General features: G+C 29.1%; 1 protein-coding gene across 1 annotated transcript; it reads left to right on the forward strand.

The window, feature by feature from the left end:
- Positions 1-446: 446 nt before the first annotated feature.
- On the forward strand, positions 447-19762 carry LOC132743042 (QRFP-like peptide receptor). Its single transcript, XM_060731557.1, has 4 exons — positions 447-1155; positions 17913-18008; positions 18290-19008; positions 19374-19762. Exons 1-4 carry the CDS (start codon positions 822-824, stop codon positions 19743-19745), a joined length of 1521 nt encoding a protein of 506 aa, XP_060587540.1. The 5' UTR covers positions 447-821; the 3' UTR covers positions 19746-19762.
- The last annotated feature ends 358 nt before the right edge of the window (positions 19763-20120 follow it).

The following is a 20120-nucleotide window of genomic DNA, read 5'->3' on the forward strand; positions in this document are numbered from 1 at the left end:
TAGTATTGTGCCTTTGTCAATATTCAGCTAAGTAACAACTAATTATTTATAGTGAATTTATGCCAAAAAAAACCTCTTGGATATTTTAAATGTTTACTGTTAAAATTGAAGTGTATAGTTATATAAAAGTAACTGTAAATTAAGATCAAAACGTGTCTGCTAAGGTATAATCAATCTCTCATTTTTCTCAAACATTTACTTTGAAAGTATTTATTTTCTGATATCGAATTAAAATGTTAGACGATTATAATTTTGATAGGTTGATAAAATAATGGTTGAAGTATTTAAGGAAAGATGAACACTCTCGACATTTATTTATATCTACTGTGTCACCTTTATTTCTGTAATAGCATTATTCCTGCATCGTTTGTGATACCCTATCTGTCCGATAAGCTAACTTGTTCAGTTATATTGAAGATACAGAGATTTCCAATACCGTCTAAATCTGTTATGAAAGAGTAGTTGTGGGTGATAGAGATTTATCCTATAATAGTTGTAGTGCTGCTAGCATATACCTATTGCATTAACAAATGATTGTATTAAAGGTAGTGATATATACAAGGCTTGAGATTGTGGATTAGATTCATTCTACGATAATGATGAATGGTTACTGGTTTTGATGGATACAATGAGTTCTGTAACTGCATTAAAACGAAAAGAAAATCATAATGGTGAAAACTAGCGATATGTTTAACAGTACTTTGTTAAACTTATTCGCTTATAGTTGTAATTGAAATTGTTTTGAAGATTTGTGTAACGAAAGGGTAAAAACATTTCACAATGCCATAACCACAAAAAAGATATAAACTATTAATATTGAAATGCTAATTGATAATACTGCAGATATGGAAGTCTCAAATGTGGGATTAAAAGAGGATTATTATTACTATTCAGAAAACACAACATATTACTTCAATGAAACTTTTAATGGTGATTGGCAAGACTCTCTATGGAAACATGTCATAGAAGATTTTAAACAAACGCAGTTTACGTTAAATGAACCAACGACAATTGTCCTTATGGTGTTATATGTGCCTATATTCTTAACCTCTTTGATAGGAAATGTTCTCGTTTTGTTGGTGATTGTTCCTAACCAAAGGATGTGGACAGTGACCAACAACTTTCTTGTAAATCTAGCCGTCGCTGATCTTTTAGGTAAATATCCTTTTCAATAACACACTTATAACAAATTATAATACTAGAGAATCTAAGCAGATATAACATGATCATAATTCAAGGTCCCCGTGAAACTTGCATTAAATCTCTCAATTTATATGGGACTTTATGAAATGTGACACTTATGATTATTTTTATTGTAACTTTTAATCCTCTGTCTAGGCACAGAAACAGTAAGATTTTTAAATCGCGCAAGAAATAGAGATTCGACATTCGATGAACAATATCCTATTCCGCGCGCTTGTAGAAATAAACACTCAATTTTTTTTCCTACCAATTTTAAAGTTAATAAAGATAATAACGGCTTGATAATGTTCTTATTAAATGTAGCTGGTAAACGAATATTAATATTTTTTCTAAAAGATAATTGAAGAAAATATAGCACAGAATTGATTTGATTTTAACAATATCTAAATTTTCTTTTGAGATTTTTACACTAATATTTTTCTTTAAAGCTACATCTGTCTAGTACATTTATATATTGATTGCAAATTAATCATGTTTGCATAGATGGAATACCAAGTGTCATCTTTTAAATGATTCATTATCTAAAATATACTAATACATTGAATGAATGTCATTAAATTGGAGTTTATCAATATTGGAATAACTCTCTTGACATTACGTAATGCTTCACTTTTTTTTCTTTTTCAATGTTTTCAAATGACATAAAACCGATAAATTATATACATGTCTTTCTTATTATGTGAAAAGAATTGGTAAATAGGCACATCTAATGACATTGTTATGGCTTTAAGAGAGCTCGTTTCATTTAGAATTCATTAATTCAGTTTGATATAGGTATGCGCTTCTAGATTATCTCCGGATGATTGTTTTGTATAGATTGTTCATGATAAGGAAAACCTGAAATGTAAGACACTATGCATACCATACATCAGTGTAACATGTTTGGAGCTATAAATCAGAATTGAATGGAGACGAACAAAACGTTTTCAAATGTTTTATTATTCTTTTATCTGTTTAAAAAAGCAAAACAACAAAAACAAAACAAAACAAATTGAAAGAAAACCGGACAAGTACAATTTCCTTAAAACAAGCAGAAGCTTGTATAATTCTTGATTCCTAATCCTCTCATATTTGTATTTTAATGTGACAAATGACTGTGCTCAAATCTTCTATGATAAGTGTGGTTAAGTTTAAATTTGTTGAACTGTGTTGTAAATAATAATTTTTAGGTTTAATCAAAATTTAGACAAAATGTTACACTGCTCTACCTTCTGGTGGAGGTATTGCAACAAATTCTAAGAAACTCTTTTACACTTCGATGAGCATTTTAATTCCAGTTTACATGTGACTTGAATATATAATATCTGTTACATTTTAAGTATAGAATCTTCATAAAAAACGCTGTCTCATTACTCTAATTATCTATCGAATGATAACACTTTTTATACCTGACTTTTTTATCTGAACATCAAGTGTGAGTTATTATTATTTCGTTTCTAGCTAGATAGTATATGCTACATATGTTAAAAGAACAGATACGTAAAATCTTTGTTATGTGAAATGTCTAATTGGTTCTGATAAAAGCGAGATACTGTGATTAGAGTTGTTATCTTTTTTGCATAATATACTTCATACTAATGTTATATTCTGCTAAATCATCTTGTTTAATAATCATTATAATATAGTTAAATATGTGCCTTTCAGCTTTAGAGGCATCCTACCTCGATAAATACATTTAGGATAGATTTTTATTATATTCAATTAACCATATCTCAAAAGAATATGCAATCCAATCATAGAAGTCATAGTGTTTTTTTCTGTTAGGTTTTCAGACGTCAGGATTTGTAATTAATGTCACAATATGACGCAAAACAGGTGTTTGTAATTTTATAGTCTTAATACCAAAACTCATTTCTACACTAGCATTTTAACATACGATATTATTGTATGCATACGTGAAATGAAAATAAAGTCTGCAAACATTTTTTTGTCTTAACAATCTCAACTTTAGCTTTCTCTTTCATTGATTTGAGACTGACTGTCTCATTTTAAAAATGAATTTCTCTGTCAAGCTGCGTTCTCAAGATAATTTTTTTAAAAAATAATTCTTATAAATATCTTTATTTCCTATTTCAAATAAAACTGCAGGAAAATCTAAATTATGTATCATAACAAATTCTTTTACCCATCATATCGACATGATTTCTTATTTTTAAACTAAAACTGTTGGAAAATCTAAATAATATCATAACAAATCTTACAATATTCTTAAAAATTTTATAACGTGTCTTTTTGACTTTTCAATGAAACCATTTGTTAAGATGTAAATTTGTACTGTTTGATACATTTCTGCATTATTAGACTATGAAATATAATATCATTTGGTATTGCGTTGCGATGTTCAATACACGTGATGTTGTTTGTATCGCTATACACCTCTTACCTATGATGACGTTATTGATTACGTGTATTGACGATTGTTATCTAATTCAAGTTATAACATTACAAATACATTGATTAAATGATTAAGAAATGAACAACCTGATACAAATTTATATTCGCACAGTGCATAAGCTAGATGTTTACTTACATATGAACTGTGAAAAGCAAACTTTACATTATATGAATCAAATATAAGACATATCTGACTGATCTGTATAAACAAATACAAACAAAATGCTTTTGATGCAAAGCAACAACTAGTGCAACAAAAACACAAGAACATTTATATCAGTATGTTTTAAGTAAAATATAATCTTGAAAATACCATTTATTCACATACATAATTTCAACATGTTAACAAGTTATTACTTTCAGCATTTAATAGTGTTGAATTTTCCGAGGATTTTTTTTTATCAGATTAATTTTCAGCCTTGGCACCGGCTTCATCATTCAAATGCTAAATACAAAGAGCAAAGTTTAACGAGATACTGAGTGCAATTACCTCAAATAATTACTATAATTCTTTTCACATCAAGCACGTGAGATTGGCCAAGGTTCCCTTTAAGAAAGTAAGTGCAGTGTAGAAACCAGACTTATGAAGAACTAAACGTTAAAGATACTTGATTAAGATAAGGTTTTGTATAGCCTCTACTAACGTTACATGTTTCAAAAACAGTTGATATTTGGATGCGCATGTACGCAGACGAGAGTGCATGGCTTTTATTATCAGTATTGATACCAGCGTATTTTACCAGGATTTTGCTACACATGATAAACTTTATTTAGAATCAAAACGTCATTAAATGCATTACTTTGAATAAATGTTTACTCGATATCAATAACTAATTGAATACGATTACTGTTTATTTAATATTGATATAAAAATAGACTTTAAATGGTGTGTTTATGATATTATAGTTTTAAATCATAATTAAAGTGACATTATGCTCATTTTTTCAATGTCAAGTTAAGCTCAACTGACTATATATTTCAAAAGATTGACTAGTGTAATGGTGTTTGACCAACAGTAAATATTAGTAAAAGTTTTTGATAAAATATTTATCTGTCTAAAATATAAAAAAACACTGCCCACTCTTTTTATTAAATTGAGCGTTTCAGGTAAATTCTGATGTATATATGAATTACATGAATTATTAATTGTTCATGCGAAAATAAATTGAAAATCTAAAATGAAATATGGCAAAATGTAAAGTTATTTCGACTTTCACCTATTCATTCACTATATAGCCTTGAATGGGCATAATGTCACTTTAATTTTCAAGATATGTTCGTTGAAAAGTTCGTCGGCACATACATTGTATTTTTGAATGTAATTTTGATTAGAAACATTTGTAATTTGCATTGTTATAATCAAATTATATTCCAATAATTATAAGTATAACATTAAGTATATGTAATGTACCACTTTAGTCTAGAGTGATCAATGTATATATGTATCAATGTAACTATTTTACATACAGCAAGGGAAGAAAGGGACAATTTTATCATAGTCTTGTCTTATTTTCTTTATCTTCTTTATATGAAAGTGTTATCAAGTAATCAGCAGCAAATGATAATAATCGTAACGGTCATTTTGTAACGCCGCAAATATTATGTGTATTTTCCTTACATACGAAGATGTTTTTTCTGAAACATTTTTAATGAGTATCGTATTAGAATACTGCCTACGATTTACTGCCTATATGATTTGATGCCGCCTCTCATATATCAATATGGTAATTGTTTGTAAAAAATACATGCATATTTACGTTATATTTATGATACAGACTTGTTATCCATGATATATTATACCATGCTAGTGTCTGATATTACAAAATGTATCAGGTGAGGCTATGCAAAAATGACGGGCTAGGCTTTGCCGAGCCCTTCATTATTCCGCACCGAGCCTGATATATTTTATAGTACCAGACACTTGTTTGGCATTCAATACATTCAATCTGTCTTAAAATTTCAAATGAAACAAAAACAACTGTCAAGAACCTCTCGATTAAATGCTGCGAAGGCCATATCAATAAGTCAGAAATAGTTTCGAATGTTTTCAGTCAAACGTGAGAGACTGTAATATTTAAATTTATCAAACATGCACTTTATCAACAAATATCAATTTAATGACATGATATTTCTCATAACCGCACGGATATACCAAGCAAACGAACAACATGACTACAGCAGCATGTGTGTCATATAACTGTTATGTTTGTTGTTATATCAATACTGTGATTTGATTAATGAGACTTGTAGAAATATTACAACCATTGAATTCGAAGTGGAAATGAAGAAATACTGTACAAATAATGATACTTATACAGGTACATTGCATCATTGCATTCACTGCTTATTTTTAAATATCTTAAATATAGTGAGCAATATTGACAAATTAATTATTAATTTTAGATTTACATTTTTTCGTCATGTTACACTGATTAAGCTTTACCGCATACAATTATTATGCCTTTATTATAATTAATGTTTTTATATATTATTTTGTTTCATAATTATGATATTAAGCGGACAGATTTATGAAACACGTTTTTGTATAGTAGCCAAATGCTGGTCGAAATACATCATTGCACCACTTTTTACTCATGCATACATATTCAATCTAGATTTATAGTTTGACCTTTTACCCCATTTACAAACAGACGTTGTAATCCAATAAGCAAAGATATCTGTTAATGCCGAGGCATCTGCAATTCATATTTGCTCTATCTATTATTTACAGATATTTTCATATTCTAAATTGATATGATGTCAATTAGAGAATCAGTTATTGATAAGTTCACAAAGTTCAAGCCTCAGAATATTATAACAGTCAATATGCATACAAAAACGTCCTTTTGTATGAAAACGCAATATCTGTTGTTGCCACGCACAGCCGTCTTAATAAATCAAAACTGCGATATTAAGTGTAGCCATGTATATTCGCCATGTATTTGCCACGTCAAGAACACTTTATTTAATTGAACAGTCCGACGTTGCATTTCTTGCTGCAACAAACAAATATAGTAATTACATTTGTGGTCACATACTGCGCACAACTATGTTGTAATCGATGTAAACATATTCCCCAACATTTATCTTTCAACGTCTGATTTCAATTGCATTCGGTTCACATTGAATGAAAGCTTAAGTGATATTGCTAATAAAGTATGAAATCGAAAGTCATGCAAACATAAAATGAAAACAATGGACGATCTTGGAGTTAATCATGCATGAACCGCTAAAATAAATGCATCGCTTCTTCTGGTCTTGAAGTGAATAACAAATCCATGTGTAAAAATAGATTTTATTGCAAAAGCAAGTTTTACAAATGTGAAAGATAAACTTTTATCACCGACCCTTTACATAAGAAGGATTAAATATAATTTTGAACGTGTGATGTACTACATCATTAATTGTGTAAAGAATATCTGCTTTTATGTCAAATTAATTTGTTCATTTTTGTTATAAGAATAAAACATATCAGAAATTAGCAAAAGGTCTTCATCGGATTTATCTAAAGAAACGCGTCAAATTAAAGTATTTATAATTATATAAATGAGAAATCCGCATGACAATTGTTTGTAAAAATCATTGAAAGAAACTTGTAAATCAACATTTAAACATAAATGACACATCAAACGCTCTTTTTTACGTTAGCAAATTAGTAAACATTTTCTCAAATATCACTATATTCTCTTCCAAGCTTCTATTAAGACAAAAATAGGCTAACATTAATTGTACGGGTTGTTTTTTAGTTGTAGTCACGTTAATATACGAGTATACCTAAGACATTTTTAATTACAATGTTCTCACGTGTTGCTATGATGACATATTACTGTCATGTGATCTACCTAAATAGGACGTAAACTTGTTCCATACTGTGAACTGATCGTTTATAGTATCACTCTACCTTGTCCAAATTGAACTTTACCTTTTTATACGAGATGATATATGAATAATATATATTGTGAATGCGTTGGTAAATGTTCATATGTCCGTATCAGTTTATTTTCTAATGGCTTTAACACTTTGTAAGTCTGATTTGTGTATAGTTTGCAAGATATGTTTTATATCTGTGTGTTATAGCAAAGGTATGCGGTGAAAAATACTGAAATTAGCGGTGCGCTGTTTTATTAATGTGGCAAAAGATGTCATTGACCTTTGCTTTAATCTGTCAATGCTCTCTTGCAGAGATAACTGTTTTATGTGAGGTTTGAACTCTCCACCTCTAACGTTATTTTTACTGATGTTATGTAAGCTGACAACACAGAAAACAAAACTGCTATGTGGTTACAGTACACTTTTATGAATTTTTGTAATTAAACAATGCATGTAATAGAAAACAATATCATTTTCTTCAACACGGACTATATTTCGTTTCAAACATTGTCATAGAAAAATAGAACTGCACTGACGCTCTATATGTGTAATTGTACATTGTAAACAGACTCAAAATCAATATCTTAACATGATTGATTCTAAAGAAAAACTAAATCTTGCGAAATTTATAATGAATGCTTTATCAGGACGTACAAAAACTCTTGAATTATAAATTTCTATTGACCGTCATTATTATCACTGTAGATATATTTTGCTTATTTTTGTTCGTTTGTATTTATATTACATGTCTTTGCTATGATGAGTATTGTAATTGGCCAGATGCATTTTTATCATTAGAACCGCGATTTGTTCCAATAGAAATCATAAGTGGATACATTTCTTTTTCCAATTTAGCCTTGTTTACCTTTTCAAATCGTACAATCCATACCAAATGAACATCAATCTATACCCAATGCAAATCCTGCCCCTATAACATAACGTTTCTTTTTACAGTTCAAAATATCTATACCAAATGCATTGCGTATCCTATACAGCATCGTTTTTATTTTCATGGTCTAAAATATCTACATCAAAAACATATTGTACTCCATCTACCCTTGTTTTCATTCTTAGAGTCCGAAAACATATATCAATTTTTTATTGTTCTTAACCCAACACAGTTTTGTCAAAATGTCAAAAAGTAGCGGACTAAAATAAAGAGGCCATTTTACATTAATATGAACAATACTCTAACATATTCGGACTCGACTTGTGCCTTGTCCAATATTAATTCGAGCATTCGTCCAATATAATTCAGTACTGTACTCAATAATGAATAGCAAAATCATAAAATCATCTTGAAGTAAAATCCTTTCCCAAATGAACAATATACATTATACTTTTTTAGTATCGAAGTTATTTATCTATAATTACATAAAAATTTCTAAATACGTCTATGAGGTAAAAATAGGAGTGGAGTGAAGAGAGAGAGAAATATATAACAAATTGTAACACTTTGATATAACAAGGATATGTCATGATAAAAATTCAATCTGTTCTATATCAATAAATCATACGCTTATTTACACTATTAGAAAAAATAGGTTGCTTATAAGCTTTTTAGGTTTGATGCCAGAAAGAAACTGTTATCAGAAAACTTGGTCTATTTTTATATTATTTCTAATTAACCAGATGTAATGAGAATGGAATTTATATTAGGAATGTTTGGCTGTACAATTAATATACGGCATATATTTTAGTACCAATTTATTGCTCAACAAAGATATTGTTTAACAAGGTAAAAGAACTCTCTAGAACTAAAAGTAAAATATCGGCTTCTCCTATAGTATATCTTTAGAACGCATATGTGATTTATCGCAATACAAAAATAAAATATTGGTTCATGAGCAGATATCATGGAAATCGAGTACCAGAGTACCAATCTCCAATTTCTTGTCGTATTGAAAATATTTTACTTTGCGTTTCACTTATAATAATTGTTTTATCATAATATAAAGTGGTTAGTACGTATTTTGAATAGATAAATGTACGTTGTATATTTCATTTGAAAATATTCATGTTGTTTAAAAAAAAGAGTCGATATATTTAAAAGGATCATATTATTGGCTGAGAAGGTCGCTGACTTCAATCTACTTGCCCCTCTCCTCTGTCGTTTCGAATCCAGACAGGGACTTTAGAATTTTTCATGTAAGGAAGCTATCCAGCCAGCTTATGGAACGTTGATTGTTCTACTGAGTGCCCGTTCGTACCTGAAATAATGCACGGATGGTCCCTGAAGTGTTCCTCCACTAGTAAAGCTGGAAAGTAGTCATATGGCCTGTACTGTGTTGGTGAGACTTAAACTTAAAACACAACCAAAATAAGTAGAAATAATGATGGCATCGGATCGGTAGATAAAAAGAGTGATTATTCACAAGTGATCAAGTGATAGGTAAAAAGAACTCAATCCATTTGTGATAATGAAACTTTTTCACCTTCCAAAATAATTCAACATTGTTCTAAAAATTATGAATGTCTCAATATTTCTTACATGTGTAAGGCTCTAAATCACATAGTTAACAAACAACAAGAATCATATAGAAATAGATTTAAAACAACTTAAAACATTTAAGTGAAATATTATAAGCATCAACTGATCTTTAGAGTTATCTTAGAATACCGACGTACTTGATAACGTCATTTAAATGCCTGCGAGACATTTATAATACAAATACATGTAGAAATGATATTGTATTTCGAGTGTTTTTTTTCTACATATGTTATCTATCTCTTTACCAATAATCACATTAAAAAACGATCCAAAACACATTTATTTGAACATAAGCATCGATTATGGTACTATATCATCCATTATCATATATTTATAGTTTTGTCGAGAAACATAAACAGAAAAAGACCAGCTTATCACATTTAAACTCATTTGTTCTTCCTCTTAATTTCTTTAATCGTAATGCCTGAAGAACAAAAGTACTTTGTAAAATCAAAACAATCAGTTAAACGGCTACATCTGTTTGAACATTTTATACTTGGAAGTATCTAAATGAATTGTAAAATTACATAAAAGCTTTTTTAAGAAGAAAAAAAAGAGATCGATAATACGGCTGCATCTGTTAAAATATTCTGCACTTGAAAACATCTACTAAATTATGTCATGACATAGCGAGAGTTTAAAGTTCCAATACAAAACTAAACAATCATTGTTGTAAAACTGTTATATATTTCAAGCAAATGTACTGCAGTATGCGCAATATTCAGTCTCATTTTGTTTGATTGTATCAGCTTTTTTTAAAAGGTACTGCCTTCATTGACAGATATTCATTAAAGACACAATTAGTAGAAAAATTATGTGTTTTATTTATATTTTTTGCATTTGAACGTAAGTTTTTACTTTAAAGAGATGTTTCTGAAGGACCTTTGATCATTTACACAAAATGTATATATTTTGCAGGTTTTGAAAATGTTACTATTTCATTCACAAAATTTGATCAAATATCTTAAGAAAAAATTCGATTGTCTGTTTTTCAGCTTGAGCTTGAGATCTATGTTATCAATGTCTCATAAAACCTGTTTCATTCAAATTCTCTATATGTTTTCTTTACTATTTAACTTTGCGCTTGCAAGAATGATCATTTAACAGCAATTATAGTGATATTCCTTGTATATTTTTGTTTATGAAACACGTTATATAATTGATAGAACATTTAGATAAAACACCATATTTATTGATTTAGTACAACAAACATTTGTTAAGTCAATCTTACTTTTTATAGAAAACATCTTTGAAAATATACAATATCTTTATCATAAGACGAAGCACGTTTTACAGACAATTCTTTCTTATCGGAGAAATATATTGTTCCATCTACCAAAGGTTAACAATGGCTATAAATTTAAGAGCTCATTCCTGTAGGAAATTGTTATCAATCTTCACATTTACTTTGATGCGTTCTTTGGAAGCATTATGAAGTTACAATTATAACTACATACGAGTATATTGTGTTAAGTTAAGTTTTCCGTTTTACAACATTTATTGAGTATTGTTTAGCGGAAACACGACAGAGCCTCATTACCACCTTAAACAATTACCTTCGAGGTAGATAATCTGGTCTGTACCGGCAGTGGGTGAAAGTTCCTTATACTATAATGGGTGTCTCGAATGTTGTTATTCGTTCTGTACAGTTACATTGAAAAAATAAATCGGTTTGCTTTTCAGTCATTCATCAACTTGGATCACAGGTCATGAACATTACGCGTTTCGGGTGTTATAAAAACGTCTTGCATATGTAGGTCGCGCCTAAATTCCGTTCTGGTTTGAAATTTAATAATAAATATTGAGCAAGGTAACACCGGTCTAGAAAATCATTTTACCACTTCAATTTCTATGGTCGGAATGTATACTTTAATTAGAATTTGCTTCTTTAACGGCCCAAAACGTACATTTTAAGAAGAAATGAGTAAATAAAGTAAGCTTTTATAACTTTTTGTTTGACTTCTATGATACCTGGGTATATATAAAGAATTTGTAATTTTTAACAGCACCTGTTCCATTTCCTAATAATGTACTTAATGACCACCTTTTCTGTGAAAGAATGACGTGTTCTTTCAATCCTTTTTGCCTAAATAAGCTGAATGTAAAGTAAGTGTCAATTTAATTCACCGTGAATAGACATATGTACATTAAAGAAATGAGACACGTATCTTAATGACAATTTAATGACTCTGCCATCAACATGAATGATTTTGTAATGATAAGGTAACATTCTTCTGCTAAGGTATTAATTACGTACAGCTAAAAGCGTTCATGATAAATATAAAAATTGTGCTGATTTTATTTTTTCCTTTCTTTTTTTCTTACGGGTTTATATCAATATTACGAAGAGTTTAATGTTAAACAATCTTAATAATGTCCATGATTTCACTAAAACTGTTGTCTAATTTAACATAATGTTTCTAGTGATACTTATGTTACAAATTCGTAGAATGATAAAATATGTTATTGTCGTAAATACTTAATCACATCTACAAATTTGTCTATCACATAAAGAAATATGTTGTTACAAAATCTTAATTTAGTTGTTTTACTTTGTTTTATTATTGTTAACAGCTAGAGAAATTAAGAATACACTATATTATTCATTGATAAGTGTTTCATTAGTTACCAATGTTTGATATATAATTGTAAATTTTCACACAATTTCACACAACAATACTTCAAAGCCGATTCATGTTCAAGTCTGTTGGTTTGTTGATAAAATGCATGCATCCTCTATTCGTAGTAGAAGTAAAGTGTGATGATGATTCCTCATTGATATTGATGCGATTGTTATGTTACAATATCGGAGAACGAAACTGTGATTTCTTCAGAACAGTTTTGATGAACTATTGTGCTTCAAAAATATAAAAAAAAGCAATTCAAAAGATTTCTTTCTACATTTTTATTCATTTTGTAAGAGTTTCTTACAAATATGAACGATTCATTTCTTGGAAGGTGAATGGTAATCGAAAAGTCGTGACATGAAGCAACATCTACAAAAGCTCACTTTTTTAATATTATTATTATTATTAATTCTTCTCGACGTTGTTGTATATCAATGTTGAATTAGGGTTACTGCATCAGACAGAATGTTTGACATACACCCGATACAGTATTTTACTTTTGTTATTACAAGTCAATAACATTTCCTTTTATAGCACTTAAATCAAAAAGTAGAATAAGCCATAGTCCTTGAAATAATAATGATTTGTAAATAAACACAAAAATTTCCATCGATATAAGTCATGCATAACATCAGAATTTTAATAAAACAGCAGTCTAAATAAAATGTTCAATACCATACATGAATATGGTTGTAATCCTGTAACGCTTTCTATCTCTTCTAAGTTTCAAAATAATGGTTTATGGCCCATGGACAGCTTCCTAACATGAAAAAAATCCGAAGTCTCTGGCGGGATTCGAACCCTACAGCAATGATGGGCAAATGGTTTTAAGTTAGACTTTAGAACTCGGCAACGGAAGCCCTTAATTTTAAACTACTGAAAAAAACAACAACAAAAAAGAAAACGAAAACAAAATATAAATAAATATACATGTAATTATATTTGCCTTGTGTCGACAGAACCTCACAAAAAGGATCATTTTAAAGTTATAGAAAAATGAAGGCATTTGAAACTGTTTTCCAGTGATTACATTTGGAATTCGATATGCGCAAAAATATATAACTGAAATTATGTTTATATCTCAATATAACATGAATTACACTATGCTGGTATAATCAGCTAATCATTGCCCATAAAAAATCTGATTATTTCTTTGCTACAGAAATAAATATATGCTACATTATTCTGCAAATACAATATACATGTAACCAAATTATAATGTAAGCAGTAGTAGCAATATTGCAGTTAATGATAAATAGAAATATATAAACAATATTCAAGAAATGTCAATTGATTTGATAATAGCAAACGTAACTTTGTAACAACCATTTTTATTTATGGAAAAAAGTTGCCGTTATCATCATTACAAGTGTCTATTTCCATGGTAATAAAAACATTTTGATATCAAACAGCTTTTATGGGTCAAATATTAGACATATTAGACAATGCAACGAATGAAGTGTCAAAATTGACTTTATTTATTGAGTAATTTATGGTCCCATAAGTCGCTGGGATAATGAATGCATTTAAAGCGGACAAATAAAAAGAACGTAATAAAGATAAATCAACATTAACCTAGTAATCTTTCCAACACATTCCAAACAACTTGTTACAGATACTGACATATGCTTGTAGTTTCTAAATGGACATCATGGTGATAATAGTAAAAACTTTCCTTATTTTATTGTGAATATTCACAGAAGCAATTATCATACTGTGATGGAAACATTACTTAAACCTAATGCTAATGATTGGAAAGTAATGAATATACAGACGATGTAAGGGATAATAAAGTTTTGCACAAAACATTTATTTCGTAATATAGCACCCTTATTTGTTTTTCGAAGCTATAATAATATTTTGTTTAAAATAAAGTCACGATTAACTCATTACACTTATTCACATCAAAATGTCGACGGCGACAGAAATATGCTACTTTGAATTTTATTTTATTTTCATTATATATTTTTTTTACATTTTTATATCTAAACACTGGTCAACTATGACACGGTAAAAATACGGTACAAACGGAAATATGTTATATAGAAATATCTTCACTAATGGCAATAGTATCTCATAGCTGGACGGAGTAGTACTTTTAAACAATTAACACTTTGTATAATAACAGTTTTACCATACATACATTAATGAGAAAAAGGAAGAAGAAGAAATCAACGATATTACTTTTAAAAATAATCAAAATGTTGAAGTTGTGATGCCGTGCAGTGTCATTTGTTGTAAATTTGTTCCATGAAAGTCTGCCTATTTTTTTTTGTTTAAAGCAAAGATGCATATAATGTTAACACATCTTATTTAGTAACATGTTTTTTTTCAAAATATTAAAAAAGCTACTTTTCTTTTTCTAAGAAATTGGACAGACTCAAGCGATATATTATGTTTTGCTCTGTACTATTTGAATTGTTGGTAGATATTCCAGCAGAGTTTCTGATATACGTTATGTCTAAACAGCGAACTCTCTTATATTGACTATAGAACATTTCCAATATCTTGTTTCTCTATAGATAACAAAAGCCTTTCCCGTGAACTTTGATGACAGAAGAGATCTATCTTTTATACTGATCTTTCCTTTAATGAAACAGAATATTTACATAGATAGTGGTACTGAATGTTGTTCATCACAAATATCATATATATATTGGAATGCATGTATAAATTACCGATGAAAATATAGGAAGAGCATAAGAGAATGGCTTTTTGATAACACTATTCCAGCACTATGTAAACCGGAAATTGGTTATGCAACTAATTTTAGATTTCGAAAAACAAATAAATAAATCAAAATTGTTGATATATCAAACAATATGTATGGAGAAAGGAATAATTATTACTTTTATAGAAGAAGTATCATGGATATCTAACAAAAGTAAAGAATTATATAAAAAATGAACAAGTCAAACGAAAATATGTATAGTACAACGGAAGGAAGAATTATAGTGAATGACGGATTTACAATGAATAATTTCAGTTCTACGGATAACACAACATATGATTCGATAAATGAAACGTTCGATTCAAATTTGTTATGGAAACACGTTATAGATGATTTTAAACAAACACAATTTACTCTTAATGAACCTATTTCAATAGTACTTATGGTGTTATATGTGCCTATATTCTTAACGTCGTTGATAGGGAACGTTATCGTTTTGCTAGTGATTGTTCCAAACCAAAGAATGTGGACAGTGACCAACAATTTCCTTGTTAATTTAGCAGTCGCGGACCTTCTAGGTAAAACAAGCCATGGTTTTCTAAATTAGTTTAAAGCAATATTCTATGTTAACCGCATAATTCGTATGTTAAAGACGTATTAACCACAATAACATTTTTTTTTCATAATAAAATTGAAATGAATTTAACAAAATGAAAACTTTTATAGCAATATTTAATTAAATAAGTCGTAATATTTAAAAAATATATGACGACAGTGATAATAATAATACTTATAATACAAATACTAAAACAAAATTATAATTATTTGTTATATTCTAATAAGTAACATTATCAAAATGTTTCATTAACTAAATTCCTGATGAACTCATAATACTTACATTCATTCTTGAAAGCTACCTACTGACCTCAAAACAAGCTTAAGTATTGTTATATTTTTCTGGTTCTTTGGGATCATTGATACCAGCACTATTTAGTTCAACCCGGTGCTAGGGGGCGTGCGTGATGTTGCAATTATTAATTATCCCTCATGTACAGACTCAATCAAACCGAGTCTGCAATTTTCATGTAATATTGTTGTGATAAATGCTTCCGAGGGAGCTCTTTGCTTCCAGATTTAGTATGCATATTGAATAATCATAATAACCTTAAAACCTTACCAGTAATCAGTTACTCGACATTTTAATTAATAGTTATCAGAAATATATTTAAATTTGTTTGTAGTCTTAAAAATATACATCATCGGTAGGAAAAGTTGCTCAACATACTAGTTTTAATGTATTTGACCTCCTTTTAATATAAAGCTGATGTATTCGTTTGGGGGATATGGTGTTTATTCTTTTGTTTGAACATTTTTTGTGTCATTAAATTTCTCTACGCCGCTTTCGATCGCCTCACCTTTATTAACCTTCTTCCTAGAAATACAGTACCCTAACATAGGTATAGAAATTGACGTTAATTTTCACAATGACATTTCCTGTTCAAAGGGATGATATCAATATCTATCAATTAAATGTGATTGATTACACCTTTTCACAATGTGTAGATCCATCTCATTCATGCAGATATGTCTAGTCTTCGTTTGAAAGAAAAGTTATTTGTTACGCAAATTTGGCCAAGCTTGATGGAAAAGCATCTTCCGCATTGATCTGACTTTCAAATATTGACAACTTGTTTGTATTTTCGCTAAAGTTAATCCCAGATCAGACAAAGAATATTTTAAATAGAATATAGCAAGTAAAACCGAGAGTGTTTTCTATATATAGTTCAATATAAAATTGACTTTTGTTTAACTTTTCTTAAATTCCCTTCTGTCTTAAGATTATCTTGGTGAACAGTATTAAATTATACAATTTATGTAAGCAATTTAACAAAGAAAGCTTCCAAGATGAATCAAGATATAATAAGTTAGTTTGTTGATTTGCTAATGAGGCATGTTCATATCTTTATAAACATAAAATGAGAAATTTGTGTTAATATTAAGTTCTAATTATTTATTTATGGTAATATACTTATAATAGGCGCTATAACTTTGTACATGAAAATTAAGAAATAACAATATAATTGAGTGTATCTAAATCCTTAAAGGACACCTGTATGAAAACAATACAAAACATTTACCATGCGGTTTTTGGACTCTTTTTCAGAAATAAGGAAATTGTAAATGATCTGTAATATCATTCTAACGAAAATTGTTATCCTATTGATTTCTGTTAGTAGAATAATAGCCTTCAGCTAACAAACATCACAAGCAAATGCATTGTTTTTTATAAACAAAAAATCAGATATGTTTAAAATAATTTCCTAGTAAGGTTTAAATCCGTGGATCTTCGTTTCAATGAAATTTATTGACAGTAGCTCTTGCCTTAAATATAAGCAGTATACTAATACTAATCTAAACATCTATGAAAAGTGTATAAATAATTTAATCTTTCATTAACTTTGTTTACATATACATTTTAGTCATACTTTCTATCTAATGTTTTTGCAAACCTACAAAGTCAAATATCCGATGTTTGTACTGTTTGAAAAATATATAATGGATTATTGGACATTTCTGATGCGCATTATTAAAGATATCATGAATGGTGATAAAACTATACAAATAACAGTTTAATGTTTTTATTTTGTTTTTACAGTAACAGTACTGTGTATGCCTATGACGTTAGCGAGAAGAGTGTACAAGCTGTGGATTTATGGAGATGTTTTGTGCAAAATGACACCATACTTACAAGGTTATATTTTTAGGAATATACAATTAATCATGTTAATTATTTGTTACGTTCTTTGTAAAACAGTATTTGAACTGGTTTTTAACAACATAAATGAACTTCGATTTTAGAGCCTTTTCCTAGATATTCTAATTTTTGCGATTGACAAAGGGAAAATAATATATTTTATATTTATAAATCTTATAGTATAAATTCAAATACATGTATGATTATTTCAAATATCGTCAAATACATTGATATAAATGATATGAATACATTTTATCAATATACTTTATTAATTGCAGGTGTAGCAGTAACTTCCAGCACATTTACAATTACGGCGATGAGTCTGGACAGATGCTTAGCTATATTACATCCTGTTAAATTCCGTAACCTTCGGACTAAACGCAATGTTCGGACATTAATAGCAATTATCTGGTTAACCTCTATACTACTTATGATACCACTGTTAATAGTGAACAAGACAAAATCACAGGAAATATTTACCAATTTTATAGTAACAACATGTGCTGAAGATTGGCAGGATGTTGTTCAACGCAGAGCATATGATTTCAGTTTATTATTCATCATTTGTTTAATTCCGGCTCAAATAGTATTCGTTTCGTACATGCTAATGGGAAAGCGCCTTTGGGTTACCGACTCGAGATTAGATGCTAATAGTGAAAGTCGAAAGGGAAAGGGCAATAGCAGATTTTCTGACAAAGGATCTTTCAATCAAATAAGAGCATGTCGAAGACGGACGGCAAAAATGTGTATTGTTGTATCAATTATATTCGTTGTTTGTTGGTTACCTTATTTTACCGCCAACATATATCTTGATTTCAAGAAGGATCATGATGCTCTTGACGTTGTTTATTGGGGAAGCCTCCTGATAGGACATTTACACTGTGTTACAAATCCAATTCTTTACTGCTTCATGCATAAAACATTCAGATACTGTGTTAAAAGAATGATGCCTTGCTGGAAGAACGCGTTGATAAGAACTCCCTCCGGATATGGAACAGTAAGTATTGTACGGTTATTTTAAAATTAAAACACAAATGCGTATTATCATTTTTACTCTTAAAATAATTACTTCTTTGTATCACATTTATACAAATGTTATTAAGGTTTGAATATTGTGCGCACTGCTTTAAAGTTTTCAGATCCTTCAATATTTATTTTGTAAAAATAAGTATTTGTTTTGTTAGAATTTTAATTTTTGCTTTAAAGAAAAAGCAAATATTCATAAAGAAATCTATATTTTCAATCATATACAATCAATAGTACGACATTATCATTTCAATTTTATTAAACAAAACATTTAATTCAAATTAAAGGTTGATATCACAAGCGCGAGTTCTTACAAAAACTTTTCCTGTTTTCTAGAATGGTTACCAGGGAAGCAGAATGAGTTATCGTATGACAAATAGAAGGTCAACGAGGAACCAAAGTTATGGATCTAATTGCGACAATAAAAAGCATACCAGCTTAAAACCAACTTCGAGCAACGGCTCAAATACATCAGCAGTAAACAATGAAAATGGTGACGAAAATGGTCACATTGTCGTTGATTATTCAGACAAAGGAAATAATTTCAACTCAAAGAAAGTTAGACTTATTTTTAAACGGCTTCGCCGGAAAAACCTATGCAATGAGTGTAACAATGATAATTATAAAAATAACAGGATAGAGGTTCCTGATCCTATTTCTGAGGAGACCAAAAGTCATTATGCATCATCCACTATTGAAAATGAATAAATAATAAAATCAGTAAACGGAGTTCTTTTTAATAAACAGAATATTTAATTTTTATTTTGAAAAATAGTACACGAGCCAAAACTATTCAAATATTCAACCAGATAAGTAGAAAATAGTACACACATATAACATAACTAATGCTTCGTATCATAATGGACGTACATTTGTCGTCGAAAAATACAAGCAAAGGGAGGCTTGTAGTATTTCTATCTCATGGCAACGAGAAAATAAAAAAAAAGTAAATAAAAACAACAACAAAATGGCTATTGGTATTCCCGAGATAAGTAAAAGAAAAAAAATGAAAGAAAACAAATTATCTATTGTAATATATATTTTTTAATTACGCCACTTGGCAGTTCTTGTTCACTTCATTTT

Source organism: Ruditapes philippinarum, unplaced genomic scaffold (assembly GCF_026571515.1).
Source record: "Ruditapes philippinarum isolate M1 unplaced genomic scaffold, ASM2657151v2 ctg235_1_1_1_1, whole genome shotgun sequence".
In the NCBI taxonomy this organism is placed as follows: Eukaryota; Metazoa; Mollusca; class Bivalvia; order Venerida; family Veneridae; genus Ruditapes; species Ruditapes philippinarum.

What these genes read in the sequence shown, in the direction of transcription:
- LOC132743042 (XM_060731557.1), top strand. Translation starts at nt 822, where the DNA reads ATGCTAATTGATAATACTGCAGATATGGAAGTCTCAAATGTGGGATTA. An exon ending in AGCCGTCGCTGATCTTTTAG is followed by an intron (nt 1,156 to 17,912) that starts GTAAATATCCTT and finishes TTGTTTTTACAG; the next exon opens with TAACAGTACTGTGTATGCCT. An exon ending in AATGACACCATACTTACAAG is followed by an intron (nt 18,009 to 18,289) that starts GTTATATTTTTA and finishes TATTAATTGCAG; the next exon opens with GTGTAGCAGTAACTTCCAGC.